The sequence below is a fragment of the Rissa tridactyla genome, chromosome Z, assembly GCF_028500815.1.
Source record: "Rissa tridactyla isolate bRisTri1 chromosome Z, bRisTri1.patW.cur.20221130, whole genome shotgun sequence".
Taxonomy (NCBI): Eukaryota; Metazoa; Chordata; class Aves; order Charadriiformes; family Laridae; genus Rissa; species Rissa tridactyla.
In genome coordinates, this window is record NC_071497.1 from 9,212,819 (window position 1) to 9,225,885 (window position 13,067).

At 38.2% G+C, this 13,067-nt stretch overlaps 1 protein-coding gene across 3 annotated transcripts in view; it reads right to left on the minus strand.

The window, feature by feature from the left end:
- The window catches only part of RASGRF2 (Ras protein specific guanine nucleotide releasing factor 2), a 131,945-nt gene that overhangs the window by 71,055 nt on the left and 47,823 nt on the right, over positions 1-13,067 (minus strand). For 2 of the 3 annotated variants that reach the window (XM_054185101.1, XM_054185102.1), the window contains exons 3-8: positions 7,356-7,503; positions 6,634-6,723; positions 4,728-4,981; positions 3,521-3,600; positions 2,881-3,074; positions 1,189-1,298 (exon numbers count right to left, since the gene is read on the minus strand). In XM_054185101.1, coding sequence (XP_054041076.1) covers positions 1,189-1,298; positions 2,881-3,074; positions 3,521-3,600; positions 4,728-4,981; positions 6,634-6,723; positions 7,356-7,503 — 876 coding nt within the window. The remainder of the gene's footprint in view (positions 1-1,188; positions 1,299-2,880; positions 3,075-3,520; positions 3,601-4,727; positions 4,982-6,633; positions 6,724-7,355; positions 7,504-13,067) is intronic. The other variant, XM_054185103.1, reaches the window with a different exon arrangement.

A 13,067-nucleotide genomic window follows, 5' to 3' on the forward strand; every position in this document is an offset into this window, starting at 1 on the left:
CAGCCTCCAATTCTGGACGTTCAGTGACAAATTAGTTGGATCAGCAATGAACTCTGAATTATGAGATGAAGCCAAGTCAACGCTGATTGATCTGCTTGTGCACGTAACCCTGGCCAGAGAAATTCTCTGCTTTGCTTGAGTGGAAAGGAGACATTACTTCTTCCTACTTCAGATGGCCTCAGAACAGGGCAGAACTTGCTGAACACTGCAGGAGTCAAACACAGACATTTCTGTAAAAGATATTGCCTGCCCAGCTCTTTAAGAACTTAGAGCTTGAAGAAGTGGCACAACATGACCTGACCCAGAAAGCTGCCTCTGTTAAAAGATACAGCAGGACAAAAAGGAAAAAATAATGAGCTCCAAATTAACAGGTAGTTTGCACAAGGCAGCAACTTTGTCTTAAAAGAAAAAGAAAACTGAGCAGTCAAGAGCATGCAATTAACAAAAGTTATAAAGCGATCCCTCTTTTACACTCCAAGTACACCTTTGGTGAATACTCCAGATACCCAAGAGTATATCCTGGAGTTCATGCAGCATTTCTCTGTTCACAGCAGCAAACTCTGTTTCCCAGAGATAACAACTGAATTTCTTTCTGGGCTGACAGAGGAGAACATCTGCGAATGGTCTGGGAGTTCAGGGAAGAGCTTAATTTTGCAGGTTTCTACAGGGATCAGCAGTTCTAAACATATATCTTTAGTTCCTGTTTATCTGGCAGTGTTTGAATCATATGTGAAAATCAGTTATTTCATTAACACACGTGAACTATAATACAGATTGAGAACTCGGTACTTTTCAAGACCTTGATTGATTCCCATTCTCAGAGAGTATCAGTCCTTTTTCTTTAAACTGTGAAAAAAATCTATGTTTCTCTAGGTAAAGGAAATTCCTTTGGTCATAACCCAGGAGTAGGTGGTTCCTATAGCAACTCCTATTCTCCCCTACCCAAAATACAAGGACACACTTGTAGATTTATGATGTTAGCCAAAAAAAAAAAAAAAAGATGAGTCAAAATATTATGTTGGGGTATTTGGGTATTTTTTAATTATCTTTGTTTGGTTTTGGTTTTGATCCTTTTCTTTAAAAGAATTTTTTAAAAAGAACAAAACCAAACCAAAATACAGAAAATAATTTTTTTCATTTCAAAACCTTTGATTTAAGATTATCAAACTTAAGGTAGAAAAATCTTACCTTGAAAGTTCTTCTAGTTTAGATTTAGCAAATTCAAGGCTTTTTCGCTCGACATGTTCATGTGGTGTGTGAGCCAGAAGTTCATGAAGTGTTATAATATATCTAGGAATCTTTAAAAAAATTAGGTATAAAATCAGTAAATCCTTAAGAGAATAATTCCAATACAGCTTTTTAAAAAATATTAGCCATTACTTTGGTCAGAAAAGTTTTGCAAACATAGTCTTTTTTAAATGAATATCCACAGCTAAATTATTATACGTACATTCTAAATATAGCTACTGCCAAAAATACTGAACTTTTGGGTGACAGAGATTGCATATGCATATGCATATGTATGTTTTCTGTTTGAGGAAGCCCAAGAACCATTTCTTACATTTTAGGGAAAATATCAGATTAGAGGCAGCCACAAATATGACATTAAATGTAATTGTTTCATGCTGCTATCCCAGTGCCAATAGAGAAAACTTTCCAAACTCCCTGGGAGATCCATACATACCTTCCCTCAATTTCAACAGGATATGTGCATCTAAATTTCTTGTGACTTTGAAAATGCCAGCTGACCTGTTTGCATTTAGATAAAATTCATATTGCGTTAATGGACATGGAAGAATATGCAGCATTTGACTATTAAAGGCCGGCCGCAGGGTAGCACAAGAACCCTGATCCATTTATTATTACCTAAAGTAGTTTTAGGGCTTTTAACCAGAACCAAATGGTACTGCAGTATAACTTGTCTTTACAGAATAAAAGTTATTTAGAAGACGGAGACATGACTTATTATGCTGACGTGAAAAGTCATCAGCAATGACATCCTCCATCACACATGAATAGGACGCTCTCCCTCTCTTCTAAGATCCCATAACTTTGTTTTAGCTCAACCAAAAAGTCCAAAAGCTCAAAAATATACAAGCTCAATGCTAAAAAAATGTATTGTTACAGGTGCTAATGGCCCTTTAGGCTAACATGAATAACTATCACTGACACACTATCACTGAAGTCCCTTTTTTTTTTTCTTTTTGACTCTTGGTCTGCCAGTAACTGAAGAAACTGAGGGAGTTCACTATTCTCTTGATGAGTAAAATGTTAGGTTAAATAAAATCATTAGACCAGTGTTTCATAGACCTCTTAAGACAGCTGCAAATAATTAATCCAGGCAAGTCAAGTCAAAATATCAGAAGGATAAAGTTCACAAAACTTTTGCAATATATTTTTCATTTTCTAAAGACCAAGTCGCTGGAGAACAAAGTGGTAGGAAAGTTTCAAAATGCATTCCCAGTAAAATGCTTGTGGCTGCTCTAACATGCTATACCAGGTATATTATCCCTCTATGGACCGCTTTATAATCCTGCAGCAGGCAGAAGTGAAGTAATAATTTCTCAGCTTTTTTTCTTTTGGCGTTAGTCCTTACCCCACATTCCCCTTCAACATGCATAAGATTCTGAATAGAGAGGAATCATTATAGTTGCAGAAAAGATCTCTACAGGCAGAGTTTCAGTATAACAACAAAAACCATGTTATTTCAGTATAATAAATAATTAAATTTCACTATAATAATGAAATAACTTAATTAATTTGCATGAGAATATTTTTAGCAAAGCAAGAACAATCTTCAATCAATCACAAAGTCAGTAACACAAAAAGAATACAGGAAACATTAAAAACAAATAGTCACAAAAAATATACAGAGACTACCTGAAACATGGGGTAAGTAAGGAAAGTTTCCAGCATTCGCCCCTCACATGCTGGGTTGGCTTCATATTGCTTCAAGAGTTTGTCAAAATCTCTGTTTTGCTTACAGTTTGCCAGTACTTGTAGACTATATTGATGATTCCGCACAAATTCTTGATATATGTTCAGCATTGGCAGCAGAATGTCAAATAAGTCAGCTAGAAAAAGTCAAGAAATGCCTTTTTTTCCAGCTACCCATCTCTTGAAATATGTTTAAAGAAACTACTATGTTCTATCAAAGTGAATTACTATAATCAGTTCTCTTTCCAATATACTGGGTTTTTAGAAACATTCAACTCAGCTCTTTCACCTGCCAAAACATGGTTGTTCTGATTAGCTAATAATCAGACAATATGACTGAAAATTCGGGGGCACATGTCTAATCAATGCTTAGGGCAGAGGCATTCTCATACACAGACTGGAAGACAGTCATTACTGCCCACGTGGGACTCCCACTACACCACATCTTGTGGTGTTAGTTCTGGAAATGCATTCCATCCAAAAAGGACTTTAAAAAAGTCTTTCAAAAACCCCACACCAACCTTACTGTAATTTCAAAAATAAATATGAAAATTGTACCCCTAGAGAAAGTACAGTAACTTACCTAGGATTAAGGTAGGCCAATTAGCTATTCTTGCTTTTAAGCCTTGGTGAAATATCTCATGAAGAAACATGATTGTTTCACTGAAAAATCAAGTATTTAAACAAACAAAAAGACAATTCAGGTTTTATTTTCTGATTAATAATTCACAGAGAAACACATCTTCCTCATTAGTAGTATGTTCTGTACTTTGCTTGAAAAAAACAGAAGATAGTTATTATTATGAAAGTGCTTCCTTTTATTGCATTGTTTAAAATTTTCAGTGTAGTATGTGCAAAAAAAGAAGTGTAGAAAGCATATTCTAACTGTTCAGTTCTTTTAAATAAAGCATCTATTAAATAACATGTTCCACACAGTTTAATAAACAGGTTGTCCAAGAATATCCTTGACAATGCATTCCATAGTTTAAGAGAACCAGTAAGATGCAGAAACCTCAAGCCACTGGTGGTAACCTACATTGTTGCTTGCTTCTGTTTAAGATTTGAAGCTTACAGCTTTTCCATAACATGAAATGTAATGCTGTATTTTAGCTTAGGAGGTCAACAGACATCCCAGTTGTAAGAGAAACCATAAAGCGTGTAGTGATCATTAATGAGCTATGAAAGGGAGACCTGTCTCATAACTAAAGGAACAGGAACATGTTGTATTTCTTAGAAGTTTGGGGCGGACTTGGATGCAATCCCAATCCTGTATCAAATGTTAGATGCCTGCTGGCTTACTTGTACATACTCATTACAATAGTACTTGGATGCTTAATGCAAAGAATAATTATTTTTTGTAGGATACGAAAAGACAAGTCAGAGGGAAGGAGGCTCCTTAGGCAGGACAAGAGAAAATAGAAGATTTGATGTACTCATCCTCAGGGTCTTATCTGGATCATATGAGGCCACTAAGTCGAATTTTGTTCTCTTAAGAGAAAAAGAAACAGCAAAGGTGACAGAAAATTATAAGAACTGCCCCAAGAGGCACAATTTGTCATTTTCTTCCTCTAGCAGAGAAAGAAATAGAATGTAAGGAGGCAAAAGAGGTCTAGCTGGTTTCAAACAGCATCACCAACAGCACCTTACCTTTTACCCCTGGAAACATGGTCTACCTCAGTGACTTGACTTAGAGTAAAAAAACAAGTGCCAGACCTCACTACTGTAAACTGAAGCAGAATGAGAAGAAGAGGTTGCAGAAACCCACCAAAAGTGAACCAAAACCCCCATACCTGTTGAGGAAAATGCTACTAACGTCATCGTGACTGATAGGTGGCTTCTTTGAACTTGCAGCCATTCTTAAGGGCCGCAGAAAACAGTTCACAAGAACATAAAGTTGATGCACATATTCAGATTCAGCCTCCACCATGTTAAAAACTATCTGGTTCCTTTTTCTCATGCTTTCTGCATGGGGAGAACAAATATAATCTTGAACAATAGTTTTCCATTTTCTTCTACATAACCAGCCCCGCATAAAGCTCTGGACCTAAAAATGGACCAAGCAGAAAAGAAGAATGAGAAAAAAACATGACACGACTTATCATATGATCTTAGTTGTAGAAATAACTCTCTAAATGAAATGCCTCTGTGTAAAAAAAACAAACAAAAAAAGTTTGTTGCCGTTATTGATCTATAGTTATTCCTGAATTATATTTTTTTTTATTTTTCTGTACGTTAATGAAATTCCCACAATCACTTGGTCATATTTGTTGCCAGGAAACAGACTGAAAAGATACCACATACATATAAAGGTACCTTTTACTGCAAGTTCAATGTTGCACCTTTGTATATACTATTCCCATCAGCACAACCGTGCTACATGCTGCGCAGGCTTTTTAACTCCTTTTACCTTTTTTAGTCCCCTTACACATTTCTCCTATTCTCTCAGAAGTATTGTGCAATGCTTCCAGGTAACACATTTCAAGACAGACTCAATATCATTATTGACATAATTCTAAAATAGTTGCTAGACTCAGTTTGCTTTCTGTTTTAAGTAGATACATCTTAGCATGTGTATATAAAGCTAATACCAATATACTGCTTAGTATCAGACGAGGCATATTTATCCAGAAAAGGCATATTTTTGGTGTTCTTAAAAAGTACCTCTGTGTCATGGAAAAATCTACTTAAGCACAATATCCATTGAAGTTACAGTGGATTACAGAAGTTACAGAAGTACAGAAAAGGTCTACATCTGGTCACAGAAAATTTCAGTATGTCTTTGCCCTGATCTTGATGTGAAGATCATTCATCTTGAAAAAGAAATGCAGAATCTCACTGGTAGCAGTTTACTCTGAATAAACAACTTTTAAAAAAGGGCCTAATTGTCAAAACCATCAAGATGTAGAATGCAGTGAATTATATACAGAATCAGAACTCTCCTTCTATGAAAAGAGACATTTCCAGCTTCTATTACAATGTTTAATCTACATGAAAAAAAGTCACGCAAGGGTACCAATTCAGTGCTCACCCTGACTCAGACTGTGTAACCCAGAAAAAGTCAGAGACCAAGCCCACATACCATAAAGGATATTATGCAATTTGAGAGACTGAACGCTGAGAGGATAAGGGTGACACATACAGGACCACAACTTCAAGCACGAATTCCATTTATTAAATTAATTCCCCATTATTAAAAACACTGGCCATAGCATCCTGGAACAATCACCATCAAACAGACCGGCTGAAAACCTAAATCAAGGCTGCCCTCTGCATTGTCAATATTTCTATTCCAACTGCAGTGACAGACTATAAGTCATTCTCTTATATCTTTATAAGCCTTTAAATAAGGAAGGAGTACAAAGTCACTATACACGTGACTCCGATGGGAAAGGCCCATGACTTAATTTCAGTCTTTACCAACAATTGAATGCAACGCGCAAGCTTCTTCAAGAGACTGAATATATACCTCGCAAGTACAAATTAATGCTTAAGTAACAAATACACCACAGGATAAATGTGGCACTGAAACATAGGAAGCTGATGTAATTTAAGAGATTTAAGTAGGGGAGGGAAAGGAATCTTGCTATTTGACTGTACTTAAAATAAATGAAAACAAAACTAGACAGACTAAAACACAACAGTACACACCCCATCCCACCCTTCTCCTCTTAAGCACAGAAGACTGCACATGTTTACCTTTTTAATTTTTTTAATATCTGGATCCTCATCTTCCTGGTTGCCTTGATAAGGTCTCATTCTTTCTTTTGTTTTATTGAGAGCTATAATCTGACAAAAACAACCATTCATTAAATGCTTTCTCAAGGCAATGAAACTCTTAGCTACAGAACTAACAGAAAAATATTTTCCCCTTCTTCAAGCCTGCTAAAGCTGCACAGAATGATAAGCACGTATTTGGTCACAGGGACCTGAACACAGTTCTCTGAAAACCAGCAAGGCTCTTGACCCAGATGGAGGACGGACCAGAAGAGAGCTGCTTCTCCTTTCAAAACCAAGTGCGCCTTTCAGACTTTATCAGCTCAGGACTGCAACAAAATTTTTAACATTCAGTGAAATAGAGCAGCTTGGAATAGTTCTCAATACTGTCACAACCAAAGACAATGTGTCCAGGGTCAAACGCCTCGTGTGAAGACAAGCAAGAAATAATGCAAGCAATGGCACCCATACTGCAAAGCAATGTGTCATTTTAAAGACTCTGACAAAGAAATAATCCAATCAGTTCAACAGTCCCCGATAGTTCTAAGAAAAATATTTAGCCAAGGGTTCATAGGGGGATTATTACCTATTAACCTTACTGGGTTCCATTATTTTCACAAATATTACAGAAATATTGAATATTATTGCAATGTACACAGCAAAATGTTATAATTCAATGATTGCTTGATGTCTCTGGCACATACCTCAGATTTAAGTCTTTCAATTTCCGTGTCTTGATCTTCAAGCTGATGTCGAAGCTGATTGGCTGCAATCTTTTCAGTCTCTACAATCTGGACAAGGTGAATGTACTTCTGCATTAACACCTCCCTTTCAATCAGAATATCTGAATAACTAAAAAGGAAAAAAACTTACATTAATAAAAATAGCCACACGTTGTCTTCCATATCCCCTTATGAGATACCGACCGAATAAACATTGCACCAATGACAAGAAACCCGCAAAGCTGTGTCTGTTTGGCTTACTGTATAATGAATAGCTTGATCATAAATCCCCCAAACTTATAGTGTTCAACATCGTTTTTAGACACAGGTGCTAGCAGTACCCAGCTTCCCAGTATCCAGTTATCAACAGCAAGATAATTGCACTAATTTTTTTATAAGCTTCTAATTCTCAGGCTAAGCCCAAGAATTCTATTAATTCTATTTATTTTATTTATTTTAAGGGCTGCTTTTTTTCTATCTTTTGGGAGGACTTGGGGGAAGCATCTGGCACTTCATCAGAACTATTTCTAATTCTCTCCACCTGTCAGATCTCTTTATGGAAGATTTCCCATCATAACTGTTATTTTAGTTTGCTAGCACCTATTTTATTGTTTAGGCTAGTTTCAGATTATTCAAATATATGTATGTATTCTGATTAGTAACAACAACTATGGTATCAGTCTTTCTTCTAGCTTTTGGGCAGAAAACTGCCATTGATTTGTATTTTCCTGAAAAGGGACAGTATCCCTAGTGCAATTAGATGTCACAATCAGAGCCTGCACTGGAAGTACTGTTCCCAACTTCACGTACAGGAGAAATCAGTTTCTTCCTATGCAACATCTTCATCAGACTGGTCTTTCATGTGGTTCAGTCTCTTTCACTCATAATTATCTCCCGTAATTTAAGTGTGCAGAAAATGCACAGTCTTATGACGTGCTTGTTTGCTGGCCTTGCTTCAGCAAAATCTACAGACACAAACTGTCTCTTTATCTAGGTTTCAGGAAGCTTGCTCCTCTGAGAGTTAAATAATTTTACAAGATAAAGACCAAAGTGCACAAAACACGCCAGACAAAGCCCTATATCTTTGACACGGGATGTCTTATGTTTTTATGATCTATCATTGAAAATGCTGACTATCATATCTTTTTCCACTGTTAAGTTAGCACAGAATTTGACAGAAGGAATTTTTGGATTCCACATATTTTCCTTTTAAATTTCTTCCTACTTGTTACAGCACTCATTGAAAAATTAACATTTGCTATTAAATACTGTGAGGCTTTAAAAAATGTAATAATGTGCATCCTCTCCAGTTAATCTTTTTTTATATATATTTATTCACATTTCAATCAGTATTAGTGCAGCTATATAGTGGAGGGGACCAATACTGAATACCGCTATTAAATTCAACAACCTAGAAAGCAAGCTTAGATTTAAAATAATTACAATGAGTTCCCACAGCTATCATAAAGCAAAAGTTTTTCCTCCTTGAACAGATTATAAAAAGAATAAGAAGTGAATTTAATTCTATTGCATCTATTGTTATATTTTAACTACTACAACAGTAAACAACAAATGGTCCCAAAAAAAAACAACTCAGGGCGTCTCTTCCAGAAAGTAAAACAACATACACACAATCATCTGTCATGAAGCAATCCATATTTCTTAACTCTGCAATAAACAGTAATAAATTATGAGATTTAGTTCTTTAAAATTGTTCAATAATAATCTTTTATGTTTTGCAAGAATACTGTTTTTTCAGAATCCATAGCACTTAAAGGCATTTGCACATGATAAAAAGTGTCTGAATTAGAAATGCAGTAAGCAGTAGTTGTTTTACAATGATGAGAGATGCTATGAAGATAAAAATATATGTAACATATGTAAGAAAATGCATTCCTTAGTGCCTGCAGCACTGCCTTGATTCACATTTAATATAAAGAGTAATCTTTTCTACCTAAACTCAGATCCGGTAAGACCTTTTCTTCTATTTTTCCTTTTCAAAATTTTCTTAAACTTTTGGTACCAAATGTTTCCCATACAGAATTTCACAGATTTGGCTTTGCTTTTATTCAAGAACTGAGGAAAATATTATGACACAGAATCACAAAGGGTGAACAGCAGCTGCAGTCAGAGCTGATGTAAGACTCCAGTTACTATTACATATGATGTTTTTCTTACACTATTTTTTATTTTTATTTTCCTTCTTTAGGGGATGAAGCTTTATCTAGATTTTTCAGCTTCTTTGGAAGCATTAACCCAGACTTCCACAGTCTTGCTGTATTAGGGAACAAGAACTTTGCTATGGAAGATGGAAAAGTTTCTGTTCTTTTGAGATGTACTTAGAGTATTTTGCCTAGTTAGTGGCTTTGGCTGTCTAAAATGTCAGTCTCATCCTGGAAACCAAACAACACTTCCTTCACTCCCAGAATTAGCAGTATGAAGAGGAGTTAATTGGAAAAGCCGATGTACACCTACACTAACTTAGAATAGGCTATCCATCTTCCTTCTCAAAACTGCTACTTCTGTGAAGGAAAATCATAGGATTTTGGAATAAACTTCACGTACTTTCAACAGCCCCTCTCATCCATCTCTCTGTATGTATGACCTAAAGCATCATGCCTAAAGTGCTAACCTGTATATCCAGCATAATGCCAGGAGCTTTCCAAGAGGGCAGGGTTTCAATACTGACTTGATTACACGTGTATACAAAATCCTTTGTTAAAGAAAATTATACCTAAGTGTTCAAGTGTCAAAGGAAGACAAAAAACTCATAAACCAACTTGTAAGCAGCTAGTCTCGATCTAGTTCCCTGGCTTGCATATTGTTTAATACAAAGAAGTAACTGCTGCGAACCACGGGTTTCTATGAATCAGTATTAACATTTTACTGAGAGATGAAGTTTTCTGAATTTATGATAATACGTAGTGAGGCTCAAAGACAGAGCATCCTGAAAGCTGAGGCTATACCTATTTCCTTGATCATCTGTAGAGACAAGACTCGAAACAGATATTTTGAGAACCTTAAGCTCTGACCACTGCCTGCCACATGGAGACAGGAAGAAATGAAGAAAGTCCTGAGAAAAATGATACATTATTTTACGTCCTGTGAGAGTTGACATGCTCAGAAAACGTAGGAAAACTGAAGAAAGTTTAACCAGTGTCTCATTATTAGGGTCTCCTTGTTGTGGTACCAGAGCAAGATAAAGGCTCCAGCAGTGCTACCAGCAAATATAATTGATTTTTGTACTGAATTCAGGCCAGAGTTATGGTTCGTTGGATCACTCTATGCAAACTGTACTAAAGCGGCTCAGGCAGCTGAAAGAACCAGGCACTGGACCTGGACAAACTATTTATGATCATATCAAATCACCCTTTTGGAATGCAAAATGCACAACTTAATCAACTCTTTATGAAAACCAGGCAATACGGCTCTGGGGGTCTGGAAGGCAAAAGAAATTGCCTACATCTGCCCATAGTAACCACCTTCAGGCAGCTACAGGACTCCTTAACAGAGTAGGAATAGCCTCCAGACAGGTTTTAAAATCTAAAGGCACATTCACAACCACACTAGGGATGGAAACAGCACAAGTTGCAATAGAACTTATGCAATCCACCCCTACGACTCTAACCAAGGTGAGTTAGGAAACCACCTGTACACAAGTACCATTAACTTTTAATGAACTCCTGCGTGATATGGGATATCGAGAGACACCTATGGCTGCAAGGGTTACAGGGCTGAGGCTTATCAGAAGACAGAAAATTGAGATGGGCTTTCAGACACACATGGACAACTGCTTAGAAAGGCTGTAAAAGAGTTGTCTACTGATGTCCAGTCAAACAGGAGGGAATGGCACTTGGACTGATGAACAAGTACAGCAACTGGGATTGGAGGCTGGGTGGGTGGGTGTAGGACTGTGTGATACGTGGGGAAGCATGAGATGTCCATACCCCAAATTACTTTTACTACAAGGTCCTTTTAACTGAGATGGGGAAATACAAACTGGAATAGAGAGTCTTTCGGAAGGGTGGCCCCAACAACCAGAGGAGGTTTCATGCACCCAAACCACGTCAGTTGAGGTATGCCTTACTCTAGGAGCGCAGGTGTATGGGGAGAGGAATGCTACCCTCTCACGCGAAAATGAGACAATCCTGAAAACACATCTCATTACCCAATGTGTTATTCATCAAATTCACAACTAGTACTAAAACCGGCTGTTCCAATTGTCCTGGCACTCATTCATCCAGGAAAATCTGACTATAGGAATTCATCTACAAAAAAACTGGAGCAGAAAGGCACCTTACCCCATTATGCAAAACTGAGACAGAATTCAACACCAGCCATGAAGTCCAGACCAAATACAATGGAAGGAACACTCCTTGCTGCGTGAGCTGAGGCTTCACAGAACGGCTATAAACTTGTAGCTATGATCTCCAGAGAGTGTGACTGGTGGGATTTCAAATGTTCCCTCAGGAAACAACTACCACGCCAATCTCCTGGACAGACCTAATTACCAGTACAACGATCATGGCTTCTCAAGTTTTGTGTCTAAGCTATGTAAGGCGCTGATTACCAAGACCTACAGGTGCCCTTGAAGGGCTTAAGGAGACCTTTGCAGCAGCACTGAGATGTCTGCTCCAGGAACACAGCCATTCTAGGGGATAAAACAGGAGCACAGGAGGTACGGTCACCTCTGGTAGGCAATGTTAAGATGTGTGGTAAAAGGCTGATCTTAACCAACACAAGGGAGCACAGAGGAACAATGGCAGCTGCTGTGACCCCTGAAATGAGCTCCCTAACCTGGCTGCTACCAAGGCTATTACAAGAACAGACCATGAAAGGCCCATCTCCACAAATAGGAAGGGTCACAGTGCCAGGCAGGGAACCTCAATAACCCAGTCAGGGAAACAAGCCCCCTAAGGTAGTCGAGGTCCTCCCAGGGCTGTGACAGGAGAGCCACCAGCATCATCAGGCAGTGTGTGAAACCCACAGAGATGAACCAGTGGAAAAGCTCTCCAGATCACCTTTCAGGCTGAGAAGGGTTATGAACTATAGGGGTGCTAAATTTATGAGATATTATAGGGAAGAGCATTTGGGGATTGTACAAGGCTTTTTACGGGACGTTTAAGAAAGGCACCAAGGGCAGAAAAAGGGTGGGATCAAGGAGGTTTGAGGAGCAAGCTTGGGAAAACACAGAGATAAGGAGATAAAACAGGATAAAGTGTCACATGTAACCAGGTTGATCGACACACTTGTCTGGCCATGCTCCGCACCTGATCAGCACAGTCCATCCTGTCTTCTCACTGAACTTCATTTCTAATCACTTTCCTGGGTGAGGGGACTCCATATATGCATCCACTGGAGAGGCAGGAGTGTGTGTGTGTATCGTCTGTGTGTGTGTGTATCAGCGTGTGATCACCAGCCACAGTCAAGCCTGGCTAGCTGGTGAGCAGGATCAGCTGCTGGGAAGCGAGGTGTTGAAGATGCAGTAAGTCTATGTTGGGTCACCAGAAACTCTGTGATTTGGCTCCTGGAGGGCACAGGAGACGCAACCCAGCTACCGGGAACACCATGAGGTGGGGCAGTTGTCTGAGAAACTCATTTGCACACATGTGTGTGTGCCTGGGACAGCTGGAAACAGGAACATCCAAGGGCTAGTTACCAGCTGGACTGAGTGTGCAGGGCAGTTACGGGAGA